The 25,057-nt window shown below is 33.0% G+C and overlaps 1 protein-coding gene and 1 long non-coding RNA gene across 2 annotated transcripts in view; one reads left to right on the forward strand and one right to left on the reverse strand.

Moving 5' to 3' along the window:
- Positions 1–1,555: 1,555 nt before the first annotated feature.
- LOC120354978 lies at positions 1,556–7,129 on the forward strand. Its single transcript, XR_005573350.1, has 2 exons — positions 1,556–1,591; positions 6,894–7,129. It is a non-coding gene; the product is annotated as an uncharacterized LOC120354978 (long non-coding RNA).
- A 13,305-nt stretch (positions 7,130–20,434) lies between these two features.
- The window catches only part of LOC120354553, a 54,884-nt gene continuing 50,261 nt past the window's right edge, over positions 20,435–25,057 (reverse strand). Inside the window, exon 5 of the mRNA XM_039441896.1 lies at positions 20,435–20,560. Within this exon, the coding sequence (XP_039297830.1) occupies positions 20,435–20,560 (126 nt within the window). The remainder of the gene's footprint in view (positions 20,561–25,057) is intronic.

Consider the following 25,057-nt stretch of genomic DNA (forward strand, 5'->3'; position numbering starts at 1 on the left):
GTTTCATCTTAATCATTTGATCCAGATTCACCCTTACTCACAGGCAATAGCCTCCCACACAGCACAAAAAGTTTAAAAAACGTTTAATAAATGTTTAAAATGTATAAATCCGATAAACGTTATGGAAACAACGTTTAATAAACGTTAGAAAAGTTTACTAAAATAAACGTTTACTCTATAAACGTTTAATAAATGTCTAGAATGTATAATGCTGATAAACGTTATGAAAACAACGTTTGATAAACGTTAGAAATGTTTACTAAAAGAAACATTAGAAAGGTTGGTACAGTATGGAATTTTTACAGTACCTACCCAGTCAACTCACTAAGTGAAAATCAAACATTTTTTTCAGAAGGTGTCTCCTCCACCCCTCACCTTTGTAACTTAATCCCTAAGAATGTCTCAATTTAGGCTTTCTAACCAACAATTCTCAAGTGGAATTGAATTTCAACCCCTTTCTATCTTCTTCAAAAATCGTCTCCAACACACCGTTATCGAGATAAAAATAATGTTTTGCACCAATTAAGTCTGAAATTTTTGTAAGTTTTCCAAAAAAGTTCACTTCAGGCTTTTTGTTGATCAATTCGGGTTCAGAATTACAATTCAAACACTTTTTGTCTTTTTCGAAAATCGTCTACAACACACTGTTTACGATATAATTGACCTTTTGCGCTAAATCCAGAAGGACTTAAATAAGTTTTCCAAAGTGAAAGTTTTCCAATTATAAGAATAAATTTTCCAAATGTTTAAGTTTCCCAAAAAAGTCATAAAATTGTATTTCTGATCAACAATTCGGATGCAGAATTGAATTTCAAACACTTTTTGTCTCTTGCGAAAATCGTCTACAACGCACTGTTAATTATATAATAGACCTTTTGCACTAATTTTAATACAGATAGGGACTTGGAAATAAATTCGACTGATTTTCAAGTTTCCCAAAAATGTTCGAAAAAGCAGTCTTTTATGACTAATTCGGCTGTAGAAGTGAGTTTCCAGCACTTTTTTGGTATGCAAAAATCCCGTCAAACATGCCGTTGACGGGCTACTGACGTTTAAAATTTTAAATAATTTGTAATTATTGATAAAAAATTTTGAAAAAAATCAAAAAACATTTCTGTTTATATTATCAACATTGTCCTAGAATCTCAAATAATTCTAACCAAAATTGAATAAGTTATATCATTTTTTTATACTGGATTCCAGTTTATGCTTGAAAGAATGCCATTTATAAAATAACACACCAAGACTTTGAAATCATTTTCAAGTTTTCAATTCGAAATATGATAACCACTTTTATTATATTGATTCCAACAATATTTCAAGTGTCAATCACAAGCCACTTATGTGGCTTCACTTAATTATGCTTAATATTATGTCAATTATCCTAAAAACACGGAATCTATGAATTCTCCAATATTCAAATATCGCGCAAAATTGTATTCAAGCATGCGCAATGAAACTGCTCAACTCAAAGAAAATACCAAGTTACCAACGACCAACGGTAGCCTCGCATTTTTAAAGCTGTGAGTGACATCGTGGATGTGATGTGATCATCTATTTTTGTTATCTCTATCCATTGAATGATTGAAAGGTAAGTTAAACATTTACAAATTATTTATTATATTATGTATCCATGTACATGATACATGAAATTCAGATTGTTACCCTTTATAGTTTTCTTTGATTGTGTTAGGCAAGCATAAAATTAACCTATGCTGAAAACGTTACCTTGTGGTATAGTCTCTATTATTTATTTAAAAAGTTGAAAAAATAAGTCGTATTATATTACCATCTTTTATAATATATCATCTCATTTGATATATTGAAAACATGAAGAACCTAATATTATAACCTATAAACTTGAGTGTTGATAGGAAATGACAATGGGTAATACCAATACGGCAAGGCAGAACATCCAAAAGGATCTCTCTGCCAATGAAAGCCATCTATGAATAAATAAATAAATTTAATAGGCCTATATTTCATTCTCAAAAATAGACTATGCTTTGATTAGTAGTCATCATCTACAAACTTTCAAGCTAAACTTTACTAAACCAGCCTAACTTGGGCTAAGTTACCATACCAAAAACCTGCCTAGTTGGTTGTTGGTTGTTTTCAAAGTGGGCACATATGTTACTGAATTCTTATTCAATTTCTGACAAGAAATTTCTAAAATTATAATGCAGTACACACTTTTATTGCTAATTAGAAAAGAATAACTAAAATCCATCTTGAGTTACTCACATCACTGAGTTTAGTACCCATACCTAATTCAAAGATCTGTGAATTCTTGATTTATAGACTAGGTTAGGTAGGCAGTTCAAAATGATACTCTAAAAACAGAAATTTATTTTAAACTAAAAAAAAGGTTTGAACTTTAGCTTAAACTTATACTGTGTAAACGGGCCTTAGTAATAGGCTATATCAGTGTTATTCTATGTTATTTGAAATTGATTTATTTTTCTTCACTAGAATCTTCAATGAGTTGACTTGTTCCCACAATCTTCCCCAACTTTTCTACACAGATCAAGTTCTTAGCATGAGTAGGTATATTTATTATACAGAGTGAGTCATATGTATGGGAGCCCTTCAATAAGTTGGAGAATGTTGTAGTTTTAGATATAAAAAGGGTGTTTACTGGAACCACATGGTTTTAAAAAAGCCACAAATTCTAAATTTTGATCAAAAACTTTATTTTTTACACAATGTGTTCTACAAACTTTGAGAAAATTACAAGTTTCATGTTTGTAGAACACATTGTGTGAAAAAATAAAGTTTTTGTTCAAAATTTGAAAATTTGTGGCTTTTTAAAACCATGCGGTTCCCAGTGAACACCCTTTTTTGTAAATTTCAGGATTTACAATGTTATTCTACCTTTTGACATATTTATAACTGAATCCCAACCCCTCGTAAGGGGATGACTTAGGGATTGTATACAATGCGCTAGCACGTGCATCCGTCACTTGCGCCGCCACTTCTCTGCGCAGAACAACATTGTCTTCTGTTTGATATGATGAGAACAAGCTGTGAGGCGGCTGATCTTTTAACGGTGCAAGTGGAAAGTCATTATGTAAATCATGTAAATTAACAGGATACAACAGGTCTGCTTCGATTATATAGCCAATGTCTGCTTCATCATCAATACTTGTAAAATCGCCTAAAACTGTAATTTCATCTTGTGATAAAAATCTAAAATTTGATTGTGGTAGTTTGTATGCAATCATTGAATGAGCGTATTAGCTTGTACAATCAAGATACAACAGAAAAGTAGATTCAATAGCTGGATTATAATTACAACCCATAAATTTATTGTTAGCGACTGCGTGATGGTGGGGGATGACTGACAAGCCGCCACATAAACCAGTTTCTATAAGCATAAAAATCAGCATTGCTGATTAATTCCAAGTGTACTTTTGACAAAAATAACATTCCATTCAACAAAAAATGTGGTAACAAAACAAAGTAAGAAATGTCAAGCTTGTAAATCGAAAAAATACATTCCTAAAATTTTGAAAAATATCTGCCAGCAAAAACAATTGGTGAGAAGGTAGAGATCAAGATAATCGCCTAACGTTTCAATGTCAAAATCGTGCCATATTTTTTGTGCATAGTTGTAATCGCTTACTTGTAATGCTGTATTATTAAGACTACTGTAAAATGCCTCAATTGGTGGTAGTTGCTGTTCATCAAATTTGTCTGCATCTGTTATATATTCATAGGGGTGGACACCCTTGCGTAATAACAATTGTTGTTGTTTTTTTTTCATTGAATATGCTACACATTACTTTTAAATTTGTTTCAATGTTTTCTCTACCACTTGCAAGATTGGCAACAAGTGTCTGTAGACTTGAGCACAAAAATTGATAGCTATCAAGAAATCTTACTTGATCTACTGTAATTGTGAGGAATTATTCCAATGAGTTTGCAATACAATGAATTTTTTCCTTTGGTCCTGCTAAAGCCTTTACAATGAAATGACTGTCATATCTGCGAAAATTATGAAAAAAAACAGTTTAAGAATGACGGTGCTTTTGCATGCAATATGATGAATAGTCATATGCGAATGATGTCTGCATCGAATATTGTTGTCTTCAAATTTATTGTTGCACAAAAAACAGTTTTTACTAGTGTTAAAATCTAATAATTGTTGTTCATTTAGTTCAATCATTGGCACTTCGTGTTGCATATCAAAAGAACAGTTTTGTACTATGGCTATGATTTCATCTAGAAATTTTTCAACAATTTTCTCACCAACACTTGTAGCTCTATAGACGCATGGACCGTAAAATATTTCACTGAATTCATCTAAAATAATAAATGAGTAACTGCAAGCAACATGTTTTTGTGTTTTCCTTGTAAAGCTATTTCTTATTTCAGTTCCAAGCAAATCACCATCATCCACATCATCCACATCATCATCATTATTTGTTGGTACAATAAAACTTTCAAAATCAGCAAATGCAATGTATTTATTTTTCAAAGTGTACAAATAATTGCTAAACTTCAAAATTTCACCCTGTTTAGGCAGTATTGTTTTTTGTATAGCAAATGTTGAGCACAAATCCATGTGCTTGTCTAAATTTGCTTTTCTGTCACAATTTGCTTGTCTATTAGTTGTGAATTTATTGAAACAAAATGGGCAAATAAACACTTGTCCATTATGTCATGACAAGTGATGGCTCAGTAGTCTCAGTAGTCATGACAAACCATTATACCTTTGACGCATGTTTATCAGAACATAGTGCCATTTTTTCGGTGTTGTATCATTTGACAAGAGTAAAAGATTTATTTTGTCTCCGTGTTGTCTATAAATTGAACAATGGTACAGGAAAAACTTATTCTTACTTGAATCATGGGCAATCATTGTGATTGATATGTTCACATTTTGTAATTCAAATTTTTTAATGTCATGCACTGTGGTAGGAAACTTTATACCGGTCAAATTTAGTCTGTTTTCAAATTGTTTAAGATAATTAACAGTCATACTGCTACATCTAAAATGAAAATAGCTAAGTATGCTCCATAGAAAACATTTGCTATTGTTTCTGTTTTGTACATTTATAATGGCTTTTTTTGCTTTTATAAGAGCAGGTGTTTCAATATATGTGCTATTTCCGCCAGTTAAAGGATTATAACAAATAATATTTAAATCAAGGGAAATAATTCTAACAACATTCCATCCACTACCGTATCTTATAAATTTGTCAAATGTCAATTCTATTTTTTCCACACCTCCAATAAACTGATCTTGCAACTCATCTAAATGTTCATCAACATTAACTAACGCAGACATAAAACTATAGAATGATGCATTTGTTGTAGTTTCAATAATTTCCTGTTGTTGTTGATTGTTATCAATGTTTTTTGTAATAATTTTACAATATACAAACTTTTCATGCATTTAATATTCACTTTCTTTATTTCACACTACAGAGAGACTGTATAATAACATTGTGGCCATTTGTTCTCTCAGCATTTTGATTGCTGGCTAGCTTTTTCAAATCCACCAAACTTTTACCATAATTTAGCCTTCTCAAACAAATGGCCAAATTGTGATTATAGTCTCTTTATTCTATACTAAATAAGCCTCTCTGTTACATTTAGTTCATGTTCTATGCAGCTAGTGCTTCTACTAAAACAAAACCAATTTTTACTTTCCTTGCCCTATTACCATAGGTAAGGGAAGTATTGCTATCCAAAAAAAATTAAGGTACCCCAATTTATGAATTTCTCTATACGTTTCAAGGTTCCCTGAGTCCAAAAAAGTGGTTTTGGGTATTGGTATTTGTGTATGAGTGTCTGTGTACACGATATCTCATCTCCCAATAATTAATGGAATCGACTAGGTTAGGTAGGCAGTTCAAAATGATACTCTAAAAACAGAAATTTATTTTAAACTAAAAAAAAGGTTTGAACTTTAGCTTAAACTTATACTGTGTAAACGGGCCTTAGTAATAGGCTATATCAGTGTTATTCTATGTTATTTGAAATTGATTTATTTTTCTTCACTAGAATCTTCAATGAGTTGACTTGTTCCCACAATCTTCCCCAACTTTTCTACACAGATCAAGTTCTTAGCATGAGTAGGTATATTTATTATACAGAGTGAGTCATATGTATGGGAGCCCATCAATAAGTTGGAGAATGTTGTAGTTTTAGATATAAAAAGGGTGTTTACTGGAACCGCATGGTTTTAAAAAAGCCACAAATTCTAAATTTTGATCAAAAACTTTATTTTTTACACAATGTGTTCTACAAACTTTAAGAAAATTACAAGTTTCATGTTTGTAGAACACATTGTGTGAAAAAATAAAGTTTTTGTTCAAAATTTGAAAATTTGTGGCTTTTTAAAACCATGCGGTTCCCAGTGAACACCCTTTTTTGTAAATTTCAGGATTTACAATGTTATTCTACCTTTTGACATATTTATAACTGAATCCCAACCCCTCGTAAGGGGATGACTTAGGGATTGTATCTCGAATATTTTAAATGTAAACACCCATTGTGTGATACATCATTTTAAAGACCTCTTTAAAACAAGAAAGATGACATCAATAAAAATGCTCTATGATACTTTCATACAAAATGAATAGAGTATAGAGTATAACTACTAAATGAGTACTACTAAATGATACTAAATGAGTATAGAGTATCCTGAAAGTTACAGTAATATCCACAATAGTCTCCAAGTTATTCAAGGGTTCCCAATACATATGACTCAAACTGTATATATATTCATATATAATATCCCATCTCAAACTCATCTTAATCACATCTCTACTAACTTCAATCCCACTGAATTCTTCTTCTGGAAAAATATATATAAATTACATGGCAGTTTTCAATTTAAATATTATTGTTTTTCACAGTGTGTTATAAATTTTTGTTTTCAGGTGCAGTGTGGAACATCAAGTCTACTTCCAGTGCCCCAAATGAAGAAATCCATATAATAATCCAAAATTGGTTTTGATTCTCCAAAGACCATGATGGAGGTCGAGAAAAACGGAGAAATGATCCAGCAACCAATCACATGTAACTAGGCCAAGTGCCAATAAGTAAATTTTTAGAGAATCTCAAACATCCATAATCTTTTTTGTAATAATTTTACAATATACAAACTTTTCATGCATTTAATATTCACTTTCTTTATTTCACACTACAGAGAGACTGTATAATAACATTGTGGCCATTTGTTCTCTCAGCATTTTGATTGCTGGCTAGCTTTTTCAAATCCACCAAACTTTTACCATAATTTAGCCTTCTCAAACAAATGGCCAAATTGTGATTATAGTCTCTTTATTCTATACTAAATAAGCCTCTCTGTTACATTTAGTTCATGTTCTATGCAGCTAGTGCTTCTACTAAAACAAAACCAATTTTTACTTTCCTTGCCCTATTACCATAGGTAAGGGAAGTATTGCTATCCAAAAAAATTAAGGTACCCCAATTTATGAATTTCTCTATACGTTTCAAGGTTCCCTGAGTCCAAAAAAGTGGTTTTGGGTATTGGTATGTGTGTATGAGTGTCTGTGTACACGATATCTCATCTCCCAATAATTAACGGAATGACTTGAAATTTGGAACTTAAGATCTTTACAATATAAGGATCCGACACAAACTATTTCTATCAAATTTAATTCAAGATGATGACTAAAATGGCAAAAATGTTGTCAAAAACAGGGTTTTAGCGATTTTCTCGTGAACGTCTCTAACGATTCTGATCAAACTTATACCTAAAATAGACATTGTTAAGCTCTATCAACAGCCACAAGACCCATATCTGTGAAAATTTCAGGAGTTCCGCCTCATCTATGCAAAGTTTGATTTCAGATTCTCAATTATCAGGCTTCAGATACAATTATTTAAACAAAAATTTTCAAGTGGAAAAGATTGAGCATAAAAATCTACAATTAATGTTCAGTAACATTTTCTCATAACATTGAAAATAAGCTCGAAATTCGAAAAAATTTGATTATTCACTTGCAAACTGTTGGCAACTGTTGATTCTATATCTATCATTCACTATGAAGAGATAGCAGACATCATGTGTCTCCAGCGTTATTGTCCTGTCACCAGCTGGCTCAGATCTTTGAATAGTAGACTTGAGATGCGCGTGAACACTACCGTCTGGTTATCATTTTTCATAACGGCAAGGAAAGTTGTGTGAGTGCGCCACACCAGATTTTTTGAAATGTCAATACTGTATCTATTGCAATTTTTATTGGTATTCCAATTACAGTCAACATTTTTGTTTGAATGTATACATAACTTTTGTATATTCAGTTTTTAAAATTAAAAAGTGGTTGGATGTAGTGTGATAAGCAGTTTATAAAAGTGTTTTAGTGTAACATGGTAATGAAAAAATATTTATTTCGTATTTCATCATTCAATATAATATATAATAGTTTTAAGTTCTGTTTCTTACAGACATAAAATATTTTTGAGATTTTAGCTATACAATGGCAGAGTATATTAAATTACGATGGTAATTTGGTTGTAACCATCTCAGTTTTTTAAACAACTTTCATCATAATAACTTTTGTGGATCAAAATTGAAGTAATATGGTTTTTATTGTGTTTTTATTTCACCTTACCAATGTACCGCATTGCACGGTAATATTTCTGTTACATGAAATCATATGTAAATAAATGGAAATATGATTTCGTATTTTCATCTCTTTCCAAATGATTTTAGAAATATCATGTAATTAATAAGGTACCGGTTAAAAAGTATGACTAATTCAACGTCTGTTGATAGTTGAAAATAATGGTTACCACGATGTTTTTTCAACTATTATTCAACGTTGAAAATAATGTGGAAACGACGGACATTTTTTTGTGTGTTTCAACGTTAAGGTATTATGTGTTTCTAACTTTATTTCAACGTTTCTGTGCTACCTGGGAAAGAATCAAATGCTTAACTAATGGTTGATTATAATGTTCATCAAAACGTTTATTGAAATGTTGACTGTAATGTTTATCAAAACGTTGATATAATGTTTATCAAAACGTTGATATAATGTTTATCAAAACGTTGATATAATGTTTATCGAAACGTTGATATAATGTTTATCAAAACGTTGATATAACGTTTATTGAAAGTTGACTATAATGTTTATCAAAATGTTGATATAACGTTTATTGAAATGTTGAATACAACATTTAAATAAATGTTTATTAAACGTAAAGGTCAGTACCAAACTAAAGGTTGAATAAACGTTTAGAAAACGTTATGGCCAACAACATACAACGTTGTCTAAACGTTTCAAATGTTTAAGAGATAACGTTTATTAAACGTTTTATAAACATCAGTGTGCTGTGTGGGCCTATGTAAGGGTATTTCTCATTGCTGTCATATTCTGTATTTTGTACAATACAACAAATTGTTACTATTTTCACTATAGTCTTTATTATGCTATGCTTATGAATTTTATGTTATGTTGTAGTAGTACTGTATTTAATGTTGTGCTGTGCAATATACATAAATTTTGTAAAGTGTTGAAGAGAATAAATTTGATTTGATTTGATTTTGATTTGAATTGATTCTAATGATTTTTGTCCAATTGTATCATTCTCCCTAATCATACTAGTTAACAATCTATGCTTATGAATAATTGATTCACCCAAACCTTTTATCCTGTCAATCACTTTACTAGACTGACGATGATGACGACGTTGTTGGTGTGCATGTTGTCGTCCTCGTCTATTTTGTTTGTATTTTTTTCTCTTCGATTTAATCCTACGCATATTGCTAGTAGAGTATAGCTCTTTCATCTACACTGACTCAACAACAAATGATGAGAATTGACACATGTTAGTTGGTACTGCTGCTGCTGCTATACAAGCTTGGATCAATATACTTACCAAGACAATTACAATATTTACCAGCATCAGTTTTACACTCAGTAGAAATTTGAATAGAACTATGATTTCCGCTTTGCCATACATCTGAACATAGATTTCTAAATGCAACGAATGTCATATCAGATCCAACAAAATCTCTAAACACTAATTTCAAATTATGCATATCCATTTTAAATATAATAAGCATATTTGCATTGTCTCTAATATGATGTTTTGAAATTGCACCATAGCTTTGAATCAAATACACACAATCTATGTTTTTGTGTCTGCCCATTGTGAAAAAGTTATGTATTTGTGACACATGTGTAACATTCAAATCATCAAATATTATCAGTGAATGATTGTCAACATCATTTGGTTGTGGTATACTTTCAATGTTGTCAGATTTATAATATTTCAGACACTTGAGTTTTGAAAAAACAATATCCAATAACTCATACTTTTCCTGATACAATGACTTACTGAACAAGTATAAGTTTTTGAATTTCAATCCATTCTTATCTAATATCAAATTCAGCAGTACATTTGTCTTTCCACAATTTAATGCACCGCAAATTAGAATTCTAGCTGAACTTGGTAAAAATTCTCCATGCTTTTTTCTATCTAGACAAGCTTTGCCTGCTTGTTTTGAATCCACAATAAGATTATCAAAGTTAACTATTGCTATTGATGCTGCTGCTTCTGCTGGCAGCACCACCGCCAACATAATAACTACTATTTTTATCAACTCTTGCTGCTGCGCTTGCTGCATACACATGCACATCTGCACAACAACTTTACTGGTTAGGTTACTGCTATGTACTACAACTGGTTTGTGAATGAAGAAAACATAGACACAATGATCAGATGTACACACAGCTTTTATTAACACAAGATAAAAATAATAATAATTGACAAGACAATATCTGTCACGCACCAGCTAATAATTATTACAACGAATTCCATCTACTTGCAAAAGAATACAAATATTGACAGTGTTTCAGCTAATAATTATTACAACGAATTTCATCTACTTGCAAAAGAATACAAATATTGACAGTATTTCAGATAATAATTATTACAACGAATTTCACACACATACACTAATCGAGATTTGCCTTTGACATACAATTGTCTAAAATATAAATGAATATGCTTTCTTTATCATCATCATCAGCTAAATTAAACTTTGTTGATTTAATCTGTGAGTAAAGTATGTTCAGTGACATAGAAAATTGAGCACAAATACAAGTATCAACCACATCATATCCGTTTTGATTTGCTTCTTTCAAGAATACATTGTTATGGGAGCATATACTTGAATGAAACTTATCATCATCATCATCATCATCAACACATTCACTTGCTTGTGTGTTTTTTTTTCAAATAAGTTCACTAAAAAGCATTTTTCGATATCAGCACGTGTTACACACATTGCTTCTAGTGTACACAATAGATCTATAATTCTTGTAATAACACAAGACGAATCGTTACCATTCAGAAAAAACACAACAGTGGCGCTGCCTCTGTCATTATGTTTCTATCATATCTGAAACAATATAATTGATGATTACTGCTAGTGTTTGCTATTCTTTTGCACGTAGTTTCTGTACAGATGGAGTAATAATATCTGTCTTATCTACCCAGCTTGGCTTATCAAAACCTAACCATTTAACAAAACATTTATTCTTAGATTTTCGTATTATTTGTTCAACCAAATATGTATTTTGTTCAGACAGTGATAATTTCGTTTTCATCAATTGTTCACTATAGAATCGTCCTTGTATGATTTCATTCTTAAGATCACATATTACATAGGTTGGCAGTTGTGTAGGATAAACAGTTGTGGTGACCAATTTAATCTAAAACTTCTATCAAGAACCTGATGAAACTTACTTATTCGCACTATGTCACCTAATGCAAACTTTGCAGATAAACTGTACATAATTGCTTTTTATTCTTCTTCTTCTTCAATTGTAACATGATCAACTGTTTTTCATGACATTGTCTAACACTGGCATTTTGTGTAACATGACATTGTGTGACATTGAAGTACAATGTCTGGCAGAATGTTCAACCATTTTTGTGTGCCACTAGCAGTTAGTCGTTTATACAAAATTGTTTTCAATGTTCTATTCAATCTTTCTACAAAAGCTGCCTTATGTTCACAAAATACACTATAATGATTAATGTGTAATCTATCAAATAGTTGTTTAACATCTTTATTGTAAGATTCACAACCTAAATCGCTTTGTACATTTTTTATACCTTTATTTAACTGTAATATTTGCGCTAATTTTTGTACAACTTCTTTTCCTGTTTTGGTTTTTAATGGTTTAGCAAAAGCATAACGTGAAAAACAATTAATAGCAATTGAAACATAACGATAACCATTGTTTGCTTCAGCAAATTCTGGCATCTCTATTGAATCAATTTGAATGAGGTCTTTTATTCCTTTTAGTATATAATTATGTCTGTTAAATCTCCTTCTTGCTGGCCGATGTAATTCTTGTGCAATTTTCTGTTGCAAATCTGTCATCATAAATTGGTTTCGTTTCTTCTCCTTCTTCTTCTACTACTGCACATCGCATGCATGCGTTTTTCTAGAGTTCAGTCTCAGCTCAACACCACCACCACCTGCCAACAGCAATCCTTTTTCTTCTTCTTCTTCTTATTCTTTGTCACACAACACTGACCACTTGTTGCTTGTGATAACCTCTTTCTCTACACACAACAGCAGCTGCTGCTTGTTCTCCCATGATTCTATACTCTCTCACTGCTTTAACTCTAGCCGCCGCCACCACCATCTTCTTCTTCTTCTCTTCTTCTTCTTCTTCTCTTCTTCTCTCTTCTATTGAATAATGACCCCACGCTTTTGTTTCAATTCCATTTGATTCAATATATCTCTTTGTATCAAATGGTGATAATGCAATTTTTGCACATCTTATCTGATAAATATCATGGGAATAACTACGTAATTGTGAAAAGCATTTGTGTTGTATTGATCTATCTGTCAGACATTCCATATACATATCATACCTCAGTTTATTATCTATAACCGTTATTGCTACACCCTTAGCTGTATGTTTACTCATTATTTTAGAAGAACTACTTGCTGAATCCTAACTACAACAACTACTACTACTATTTATGCTGCTGATGCTGCTGCTGCTGCTGCTCAGAATATATTCAAAACTGTAAAGTTTCGCGCGTAAACCCGAAAAAGCAGTTATTTGAAAATAAGGAACTTCATCTTTAAATGGACCAGGTAGACCACGATTCAATTGGCTATAACAACAATGAGTGGTGGGGTAAGCATTCATATCAAAATGTTGGAGATTTTGTTTGATAACTGCATAGATATCATCTGATTTGATATGATATAGCAACGAGTCTGTATCGCTCATGCATAATTCAACACAGCTTGGATCAAACATTTTCAAGAAAATGTTGTAGTGGAAATTGAACATTGTAAATTTACTCAAATCAAGAATAGAAAAACCAGCATAAATTGGACGATCTAATTTTATTTCTGTTTTACACATTTGTACACCAACAATGTCTTTGTCAAACACAATCTATTGTTTACAACTTGGTTTTGCAATCAATCTTTCTAATGTTTTCTGACAAGTAATTAGCTTAAAATCTATTCGTTTCCTAGAACTTTCAAGCATCTTGCCATACAGTGAATTACTTAAAAATTTAAAGAGCTGACGTTCAAATGAATTTTTAGCCTCCTTCCTAAGTTGTGCATTCAAATCAATAAACGGTTTAAGCCAGTATGACTGTTGAAAAGCGATTACTCTATGTACAGCAGTCAATTTCATGCCTAAGCTTAAATAAAGTTTCAAATTTCTATAGTCAAGAATATAACGATTATGATTATGAAGGGTTGCTAACAATCTCATTGATGCGCTAGCGCGTGCATCCGTCACTTGCGCCGCCACTTCTCTGCTCAGAACAACATTGTCTTCTGTTTGATATGATGAGAACAAGCTGTGAGGCGGCTGATCTTTTAACAGTGCAAGTGGAAAGTCATTATGTAAATCATGTAAATTAACAGGATACAACAGGTCTGCTTCGATTATATAGCCAATGTCTGCTTCATCATCAATACTTGTAAAATCGCCTAAAACTGTAATTTCATCTTGTGATAAAAATCTAAAATTTGATTGTGGTAGTTTGTATGCAATCATTGAATGAGCGTATTAGCTTGTACAATCAAGATACAACAGAAAAGTAGATTCAATAGCTGGATTATAATTACAACCCATAAATTTATTGTTAGCGACTGCGTGATGGTGGGGGATGACTGACAAGCCGCCACATAAACCAGTTTCTATAAGCATAAAAATCAGCATTGCTGATTAATTCCAAGTGTACTTTTGACAAAAATAACATTGCATTCAACAAAAAATGCGGTAACAAAACAAAGTAAGAAATGTCAAGCTTGTAAATCGAAAAAATACATTCCTAAAATTTTGAAAAATATCTGCCAGCAAAAACAATTGGTGAGAAGGTAGAGATCAAGATAATCGCCTAACGTTTCAATGTCAAGATCGTGCCATATTTTTTGTGCATGGTTGTAATCGCTTACTTGTAATGCTGTATTATTAAGACTACTGTAAAATGCCTCAATTGGTGGTAGTTGCTGTTCATCAAATTTGTCTGCATCTGTTATATATATTCATAGGGGTGGACACCCTTGCGTAATAACAATTGTTGTTGTTTTTTTTTCATTGAATATGCTACACATTACTTTTAAATTTGTTTCAATGTTTTCTCTACCACTTGCAAGATTGGCAACAAGTGTCTGTAGACTTGAGCACAAAAATTGATAGCTATCAAGAAATCTTACTTGATCTACTGTAATTGTGAGGAATTATTCCAATGAGTTTGCAATACAATGAATTTTTTCCTTTGGTCCTGCTAAAGCCTTTACAATGAAATGACTGTCATATCCGTGAAAATTATGAAAAAAAAAACAGTTTAAGAATGACGGTGCTTTTGCATGCGATATGATGCGAATAGTCGTATGCGAATGATGTCTGCATCGAATATTGTTGTCTTCAAATTCATTGTTGCACAAAAAACAGTTTTTACTTATGTTAAAATCTAATAATTGTTGTTCATTTAGTTCAATCATTGGCACTTCGTGTTGCATATCAAAAGAACAGTTTTGTACTATGGCTATGATTTCATCTAGAAATTTTTCAAAAATTTTCTCACCAACACTTGTAGCTCTATAGACGCATGGACCGTAAAATATTTCACTGAATTCATCTAAAATAATAAATGAGTAACTGCAAGCAACGTGTTTTTGTGTTTTCCTTGTAAAGCTATTTCTTATTTCAGTTCCAAGCAAATCACCATCATCCACATCATCCACATCATCATCATTATTTGTTGGTACAATAAAACTTTCAAAATCAGCAAATGCAATGTATTTATTTTTCAAAGTGTACAAATAATTGCTAAACTTCAAAATTTCACCCTGTTTAGGCAGTATTGTTTTTTGTATAGCAAATGTTGAGCACAAATCCATGTGCTTGTCTAAATTTGCTTTTCTGTCACAATTTGCTTGTCTATTAGTTGTGAATTTATCGAAACAAAATGGGCAAATAAACACTTGTCCATTATGTCATGACAAGTGATGGCTCAGTAGTCTCAGTAGTCATGACAAACCATTATACCTTTGACGCATGTTTATCAGAACATAGTGCCATTTTTTCGGTGTTGTATCATTTGACAAGAGTAAAAGATTTATTTTGTCTCCGTGTTGTCTATAAATTGAACAACGGTACGGGAAAAACTTATTCTTACTTGAATCATGGGCAATCATTGTGGTTGATATGTTCACATTTTGTAATTCAAATTTTTTAATGTCATGCACTGTGGTAGGAAACTTTATACCGATCAAATTTAGTCTGTTTTCAAATTGTTTAAGATAATTAACAGTCATACTGCTACGTCTGAAATGAAAATAGCTAAGTATGCTCCATAGAAAACATTTGCTATTGTTTCTGTTTTGTACATTTATAATGGCTTTTTTTGCTTTTATAAGAGCAGGTGTTTCAATATATGTGCTATTTCCGCCAGTTAAAGGATTATAACAAATAATATTTAAATCAAGGGAAATAATTCTAACAACATTCCATCCACTACCGTATCTTATAAATTTGTCAAGTGTCAATTCTATTTTTTCTACACCTCCAATAAACTGATCTTGCAACTCATCTAAATGTTCATCAACATTAACTAACGCAGACATAAAACTATAGAATGATGCATTTGTTGTAGTTTCAATAATTTCCTGTTGTTGTTGATTGTTATCAACATTTACTTTTTTCAATAAAACAGTTGTAACAAAATATCATTTAATATTTCCGTCAAAATGTTCACTTTCTTCAACAATTGGTTCAATTAGTTTGGGTTTCAAAATTTGCAGTAATGTTTGAACAGCATTGATAAATATTTTTCTAAATAAAAGACTATATCATATTGCGCTCGAATTTATGCTGGTTATTCTTTAATTGTATAATCCATTAATTACTTGAAGTAGTTGTTGTAGTAGTAGTAGTAGTGGTAATATTAAGAAATTTCTCACCGCTTGAAAGTGGTTTGTGGATTGATGTTTCCTTTATCATTGTCGCTGGCTTTGTCCTTTGCAGCAGTCACACTAGCACACGTGTTGTTGCACAAAATTGCAGGTGCATCTAGTCCCTGCTCACTAATACAACTGGTCAATGTTTTCTGCAACCACTCCCGCTCCTCAGATGGCATGAAGATTGATTGTCGACCTCTTCCGACAGCACAGTGTTTTTGGAACCAATGCCTCTGGTCTAGTACAAATCAACCATGAATCGGTTTTGGTGTAGGGCAAAAAAGTTTTGCTGATGGTGAAGTGCTGTCGGCTTCATAGTCCATTATCTCCTCCTCCTCCTCCACCACCACCTCCTCCTCCACCTCCTCCTTCTCCAGTCTGGAAACAACAAACATATAGAATGAATGTGTGTATGTGTGTGTGTGTGTGTGTGTGTGTGTGTTGTGTGTGTGTGTGTGTGTGTGTGTGTGTGGTGTGTGTGGTGTGTGTGTGTGTGTGTGTGTGTGTGTGTGTGTGTGTGTGTGTGTGTGTGTGTGTGTGTGTGTGTGTTGTGTGTGTGTGTGTGTGTGTGTGTGTGTGTGGTGTGTGTGTGTGTGTGTGTGTTGTGCCTGCACTTTTTTAAAGGATGATAAAGAAAACAATTTTGAATAAAATTTAGAATTTAGAAATAGGCAGACACATCTAGAAAAAAACCTGAGTCTACACCTAATTCATGCAGGTGAACGGGCTAGAGTCAAGAAAACTTCAATTAATCTTGCCATGCCTGATTTAATAGGTTTATACTATAGAATAACACTACAATTTGAAATAATTGAAAAATACAAACAGCTTCAATAAACATTGGCAACTAAAATCAAACAACAGAAACAACAATTCATGTTACTTTGGTGACATTCTTCATCTGATTCGGGGGCGCATTACTATCCCCGATTAGATAGCAATACGTCACAAAACCAAACAATATCAGTCATCAAATAACAAGTTCATTTCAACATGGAATTACTCAAGAAAGAAAAGCCCGTTGAACCCAAGTTTCGTCGATAGTAACCCATATAACCCATTTCATAATAATATTGAATCCCCACTTTTGATTGACATTCTCGAATGAACCTTTGTTTCACTACACTGCACTTTCGTTGGTCTGTACGTTGCTTTATCGTCGGGGTTACAGTACCTTGTTTTTGGCGGTGAGCTTTTACCGGTTGAATTTGGCTTGACGGCGACGTCCTCTTACATCCCTAGACCTGTCGTCTGAACGGGTGTCTTGAAGCGGTGTTACATAAAGTTGCGGAACCAAAGGGGTGGTAGTACAAGAAGTTGGTTTGGGGACACACATGAACCGCTTAGCGGTTATTTGAAGAAACAATTATTCGTACATGAAGAAGAAACACAATTAAACCTTTCAGGACATGGCACTACTAGAAAATTTAAACTTTAATAAAAATAAAACTAGCTCCTACATTAACTAAAAATGATATAAACTCATAAACTTGCCCAAAAAGGGCAAAACATAATGACTACATCTTTACTCTCGTAGTGCTCCTAGCAAAGTGTCCTCCGGAACGTAATCTGGTCTGTCGGCTGGGGAATCGCCCCACTACTGTATTTAGAAACAGGTCTCCTATTGGGCGAATGGAATCAATTTGACCAATCGTCGCGTGGCTTCTACAGCCTTTGGACCAAATAGTAACTGCAAAATCGGTAGTTTGTTATACTTTCAATGCTTGCTGTTTTCCAACTTATCGCATTTTATGTCGCGACAAGAAGGCTAAGTTTTAGAGATAATTCCATAATCTACATTCCTCGACGACTCGGAGCCACAATTTTTAAATATCTATCATGGGAAACTCGAAGTCATGGCCATTCATAATAGAGAGAGAAAATAATTTATTTCGCTAACTCACTTACAATAATGGCTCTAGTCTATTGCGTATTAAATTTACTATTATAACTTGGGAAAAGGCCTGAATTAAAAGGAGTGCTCGGCACAGTGTGTGTGTGTGTGTGTGTGTGTGTGTGTGTGTGTGTGTGTGTGTGTGTGTTGTGTGTGTGTGTGTGTGTGTGTGTGTGTGTGTGTGTGTGGTGGTGTGTGTGTGTGTGGTGTGTGTGTGTGTGTGTGGTGTGTGTGTGTGTGTGGTGTGTGTGTGTTGTGTGTGTGTGTGGTGTGTGTGTGTGTGTGTGTGTGTGTGTGGTGTGTGTGTGTGTGTGTGTGTGTGTGTGTGTGTGTGTTGTGTGTGTGTGTGTGTGTGTGGTGTGGTGTGTGTGTGTGTGCGTGTGTGTGTGTGTGTGTGTGTGTGTGTGTGTTGTGTGTGTGTGTGTGTGGTGTGTGTGTGTGGTGGTGTGTGTGTGTGGTGTGTGTGTGGTGTGTGTTGTGTGTGTGGTGTGGTGTGTGTGTGTGTGTGTGTGTGTGTGTGTAAATGTATACATTTGCAAATGTACTGAATAAACATTAAAACAGATAAAATTTAGTTTTACTCGCACAAATATTTACAGTTTAGAGCAAGGCATTATAATCGTTCTGCTCTTCACAATAGAACTCTATTTAAGCATGGCAATGTAATTGCTTGCTGCTGCTTTTTCACAAATATTTTCAGTTCGTAAATTGATTCCACAATCAATAATTAGATAAAATATTTCTCCATTATACTTACTTTAAGGTTGATGCTGCTGCTGCAGCTGCTGCTGCTGCTGCTGCTGTTTCTGGCAATTGCTGTGAATCCATTAGCACACACACAATGATTTTTGCAACATAAGCTGTTTTGCGGATTTGAAGTGTCAATATTAGAGACTCATTGATTCAATGGGAGATCCGTTTACAGGATGATACCTTAACCCATCATTTACCAAATAATTTTTTTTCGTTCAATTCAATTCATTTCAACAAAAACATATACTCAGGATCCATATTTACAGTATTTGTAGTAATTTTGATGAAAAAAAATGTCCACGTTGAGAAAAACGCCTGTCCTCAAATGAGGACAGTGGTAAGATGCATGGTGATATTCTATAGAATAAAATTCTATGATATTTTATGAATAGTTACCAGAATTCCACTAATAAATAAATAGTATACAATGAGGAGAATATTGGATAGAAGCAAATTATTACAATAATGTTCATAATATAATATATTTATTGGAATAAAACAGGTATGAAAAACAAACAGTGGAAATAATTATTTATCTGAAGTTGAGTTACAGTTAGTATATACTATACTTATACCTTTCTGTGGTATGGGTCAAAACATTCTACACATAATGTCACATTACATTTCCCACAGTAGGTCCTTGGTTCAGAAATGCAATTTGCCATCTGACATCGCCATTGATTTTGTCGCTTTTTATGGTATGTTCTTTTGAATCAAACCTTATTACTTCCAAAGGCTTTGCTACCTGGATTCTGGGTCGTCCAACATCTCCCAAAAGCTTGACTGCTTCAGAAAAGCAAGTGTGATGGCTCTCTTGAAGTCTAGGAGTGGCATTGGTATTTTCCCTTTCTTTTGACTGATAAGCTTACTGATCACCCAGCTATTGACAACCATCATGTCAAGAATATGTGTTCTATGGGCCAATACAATTTTTCCCCCTTATTTTTATTCTGCGCTCAGCAACAAGCCCCTCATGGAGGTCAACACCCCCCATTGACTTGTTATATAATTTTACCACATTGGGCTGAGGGACTTGTGCTCGTTTTTCAATTTCCTCATATAGCGATTTGTATTTCTGACTGGTTCATGTGAGTCATGATTGGTAGCTAAAGTGACAATACTATTTTCATTCCATCTTACAATGAAAATCTCGTTTCTCTTGTTGAAATAATAATCATAAGTTCCTCTTCCAGTCTTCTTTATCTTTTTTGGGGGAATTATAGGACAATTTTTCAGAATGATTTCTCACTTCAGAAAAAATCTCCATATTACCTGATACTTCAGAAACAGTAACTGGTCCTGTGAAATCATAATTTATATCTTCTTCATCTGTTACTGGTTCAACTGACTCTGGAGGTAACAGAAGCATCTTCGATTTCAACATCCTTGTTATCAAGAATCTCATGCTGAGCTGACTCTATTTCAGAAAGTTGTAGTCCCTTGAAGAAGTAAGCCATTATCACCGCCTGTAAGAAACAAATCAACAATACCTGTGAGTTTATGTTCTGTATATTAGTATGTCATATTCATTTATAAAAAATCAAACACAATAGAATGTGTGAATACTCATACCTCACTAAATGAGCCATAACATTGAACTTTTATAATAGAAATACCTTCCATTTACAACAACATTGAATGTTTGTTCTGAGTCTAGAAATCTTTTGATTTACAAGAGATAGTGGAAATATTCTGATGAAATGAAGCAAAAATGAATAAATAAGTTATTATTTTTATTATACAATGTGAATTTGTACTTACCAAATAGAAATGGAGTTCATTTGTATCAAAATACTGCAGATCAATATCAAAAATTTATTGCGTTGTAGAGTCTTCATAACCTATGAAGCAGGTTTATAGGTTAGAAATCTCAGGGATCAGGTTCACTGCCGTTCTTACCACTGTCCTCATTTGAGGACACCACATTTCACTCAGCTGTATATCAGCTGTATTTTATATTTCATCTGTGCAATGATATTTATAGTGGACTAACAAACATGGAGAATGAGTACATCGAAAATTTACATCAAAATAATCAAGAATAAGGAAAAAGGATGATAAATAGTGAAGCTATGTTCACATCAATAAATGAACAAATATTGCAAATAAGATAACAACAACATAACTCAATATTTAGTTGTAAAAAAAATTGGTAGTGAAGCTTATAGTATTATGCAACATGTAGCATAATTAGATAAGATGAATTTCTACTTGTCTTCCAACAAAAAAATAAGAAAGACACTGTCCTCAAATGAGGACAGTGGTAAATGATGGGTTAAAACAATTTTTCCTTGATTTTATTTGCTATTATCCATTTATCTATGTCCGATCTAAGCCTCTGGTTTATGTTTGTTTTTTCAAGAATATTTAAGGGATGTGGTTTATTAATTTATTGGAAATATAAGAAAACTGTCTCCTACACACATTCAAGTCCATTCTGACAAATTGGAAAATGTCTCACGTGGGGGGCAAGCCCAAAAGAGATTCTCGAGGTTCAAATAAATTTTTATTTTTTATAATATATAGTACCAAATTTTTTATGAAAAGTTGTCGAACTGTTAAAACCTTGAACTCCCTGAATAAATCTTTCGTTGGAAAATGTCTGGGTTTGCCTAGAATAGTTTTTAAAAGATGTTTTTGAATAATGAAAAGTTTTGTGAAATGCGCATTCAAAGCTCCCCCCCAAGCCCGTATGCCATATTGAAAAGCGGATTGAGCATACAAATAATAGATTAGTTTAGCTATTTTTATATTGCTCAGTTGTCTAATTTGGTGAAATTTGTAGATAAGGAATTTTAGTTTGGAACACATGTTATTAATTTGATTATCCCACCTTAAATGTGGATCCAACAAGATACCCAGGTACTTAACTTTTTTTTCTTTTTGAATTTTTTGACAAGAACAGCAGCTAAGAAGTCTATGGTCGTGACAGTTTAATCGATGGATTTTTATACTGTCTATTGTTCGTGGATGAGTAAGGGAATTGGGTGAAAATAACATGAAGACGCTTTTAGTTGTGTTGAGGGTTAATATGTGTTGATTAAGCCAAGAGAACGCCAATCTGAGTCCACTTTCCGCTACAATTTTTACATCATCCCATGAGTTTTCAGTGAAAGTTAGAGCAGTGTCATCTGCAAATGATATTATATCACAATTTCTTATATTTAATTTAAGGAGATCATTGATATAGATTAAGAACAAAATGGGAGATAGGACAGTACCTTGCGGCAGACCAAAATCAGTGAGTATTCCAATATTTATACAAACAATTTAATTTTCAAGATGTTCAATGTTTTTGAACGGGTGGTATTATAGTAAACTGTCTATCAAGGTACCTAGAATAGATAAGATACTGGCCACGCGTAGTTCTGTGAACAGTAGACCTCACGCAGTATTCTCATCCACAAGTACCTGATTGAAACTATAGACCTTATGGAAATATAGCAATTGTCTGGCTTCTCCACACATCTGTGTGGTGAAGTCACTTGTCAGCTGATTTATGATGAATAATTCTATAGTCCGATTTTCACTCTAATATTAGCGTATGAAGTAGGCTCCAATTCCTTTTTATATTATCCTCGAAATGCATAATTTCCAAAAACCTTGTATATACGTCGACGTGCAATTGAAAAAGGAACATACCTGTCAAATTTCATGAAAATCTATTACCGCGTTTCGCCGTAAATGCGTAACATATAAACATTTGAACATTTGAAAATTAAGAGAAATTGCTAACCGTCGACTTGAAACTTAGACCTCACTTCGCTCGGTCAATTAGTTAGATTTGGTCAAACTTCCGTTTGATCAAACTTCACTGATTCTTGAACAGATCGTAAGCTACTTAATTTTCCATACTATCCACCTCTCTCAATAATGATTAAGGTCAAGGATCCAGCGCTCTCGACGATAGAAAATCTTCATGAAAATTATAGGCGAGAAAGAAGGAGAGAGTTCCATGATGAGGAATATGAAAACGTAATTATGAGTATGATAAGTTCAATTGAATAACGGAATGACTATTGCTTAGGCAAAAATTGAGCAAATTCAAGTCAACATGAATCTATGTTACCGAATAACGCCAGTTCAATTGGATTTGAGTTTGATTATTATTATGTGAAAATGATTTATGTGTGATCACTTTTCAGTGCCAATATTGTGATTTGATTATTTCCCACTACATTGCAAGCTTCACGATTTTCATGGCCGTATATTACATGAGAAAATACAAAAGTAATCTCCTATTCCAATAACCAGCTGACTTTTAACATTATTAGTTTGTATTTTGACATTCAATAGACCCTTAGTTGTCTGTTGAATCATCTAATGGATCATCTTTTAGGTCTCTACATTAAAGCAATGTATTTATTATCACCTTGCAATTTACCCATTAGTGTGGCTTCATGGGGATGGATTGTACCATACAGTGACTGAAAGAAAGTTGGCTCCTGAATTAGGTAGAGCAAGTGGCTGTTGTCGAAATTCTTGTTCAATGGTTTCAGTCTTGCATGACATTGTTGATAAAGTTGTCGGTGGTTTTCAAAGCCCATCCAAGGAAACAAGATGATGTGATATGACGCTTCTGCCAAGTTGGAGTGTGGAGTAACTTGTTGCTTTGGTTCGGGAAACAATGTGCGTGAGTTCATCGAATACCTGTTGGAAAGATTCATGCTGCGAAGCGAGTTTGCTTTGAACAATGACACAACTCATACAAGTTTTTGTTGAGTTTCCTTTGCATTTCGATAGTTCATTATTATAGAAGTCATATTTACATTGTTCAATCATATTATTCAAGATGTTTCTATAATTTATATACTGCGATTTTAGAATGGAGTTGAAGGCTGTTTTTTAAGAGTTTGGTACATGAGATCACGTCTCCTTATTGAAATAATTAGTCCAGTTGTATCCAAGGCTTGAGAGTTTCAGTTTGTGGGGTACTAGTTTCACATAAGTTTCCTTTTTTATCTCTGTATTTAATCTGTTCATGAAGTAATCGATCGCGTCATCAATACTCGAGTCAACCAATGCATCCAAATCCGACCAATTACAATTTTTTAAATTCGTTATAAGATTATTATAGTGTAAAAATTCCTTGTTATCTGTTGTTTGTTGTGTCATTTTTACATTTTCATACAAGCCCAAATTCATGCAAGTTAAATAGTGATCAGTTACACTTGTTTTTATTACCGAGCCAATTGTTGCATCACTGGAAAAAGAACTATTTTTAAAGAAAAAGTGGTCTATACATGATTGGGAACTGTTTGACTCACGCGTGGGCTTGTTTATAAAAGATTTGAAACCATTTGAAGAAAGTAAATTAAAATTTTCGTTTCTTACGTTGGTGTTTCAGTTTAAATCAATGTTGATATCGCCAGTTATTATTATGTTCAGACTGTTTGTTTTGTTTAGGTAATCAATGCACTCATTCAAACTATTCAGAGAAATAGTTAGATTAGAAGAATGTGACCGATATATAGCGACAATAGTTAATCTGATATTTGATTTCTGTATGACATCAAGTATTAGAGAATTTGATTCCAATATATCATAGTTTATACATCAATTTTCAAGATATTTTTACTAAACACGCAAATTCCATCACATTTATTTAGTACCCGGAACGCTTTGAACCGAATAATCATTTAATTATAATTGAAAAGGTTATTATCAACAACCCAGGTTTCGCTCAGGACAATTATATCAAATTTTGTTTCACAGTTTTGTATTGTATATTGCCACTACTTGTCTTGAAACATAACATATTGATCGCAATTATAATATGCATATGCACAATAACTTTCTCACAGCTGTTACTTTGACAGATGTTGATTCCGTTACAGTTCTTTGCAACGAAATTTGCAAGGTGCAAACAACTTAGCTGTTATTTTTCCCCAAGCTGATAAAGCATCTGTACTGAATTATGCATACAACATATGCATCAAACAGATATACTTTTTTGTTATTCT

Source organism: Nilaparvata lugens, chromosome X, assembly GCF_014356525.2.
Source record: "Nilaparvata lugens isolate BPH chromosome X, ASM1435652v1, whole genome shotgun sequence".
In the NCBI taxonomy this organism is placed as follows: Eukaryota; Metazoa; Arthropoda; class Insecta; order Hemiptera; family Delphacidae; genus Nilaparvata; species Nilaparvata lugens.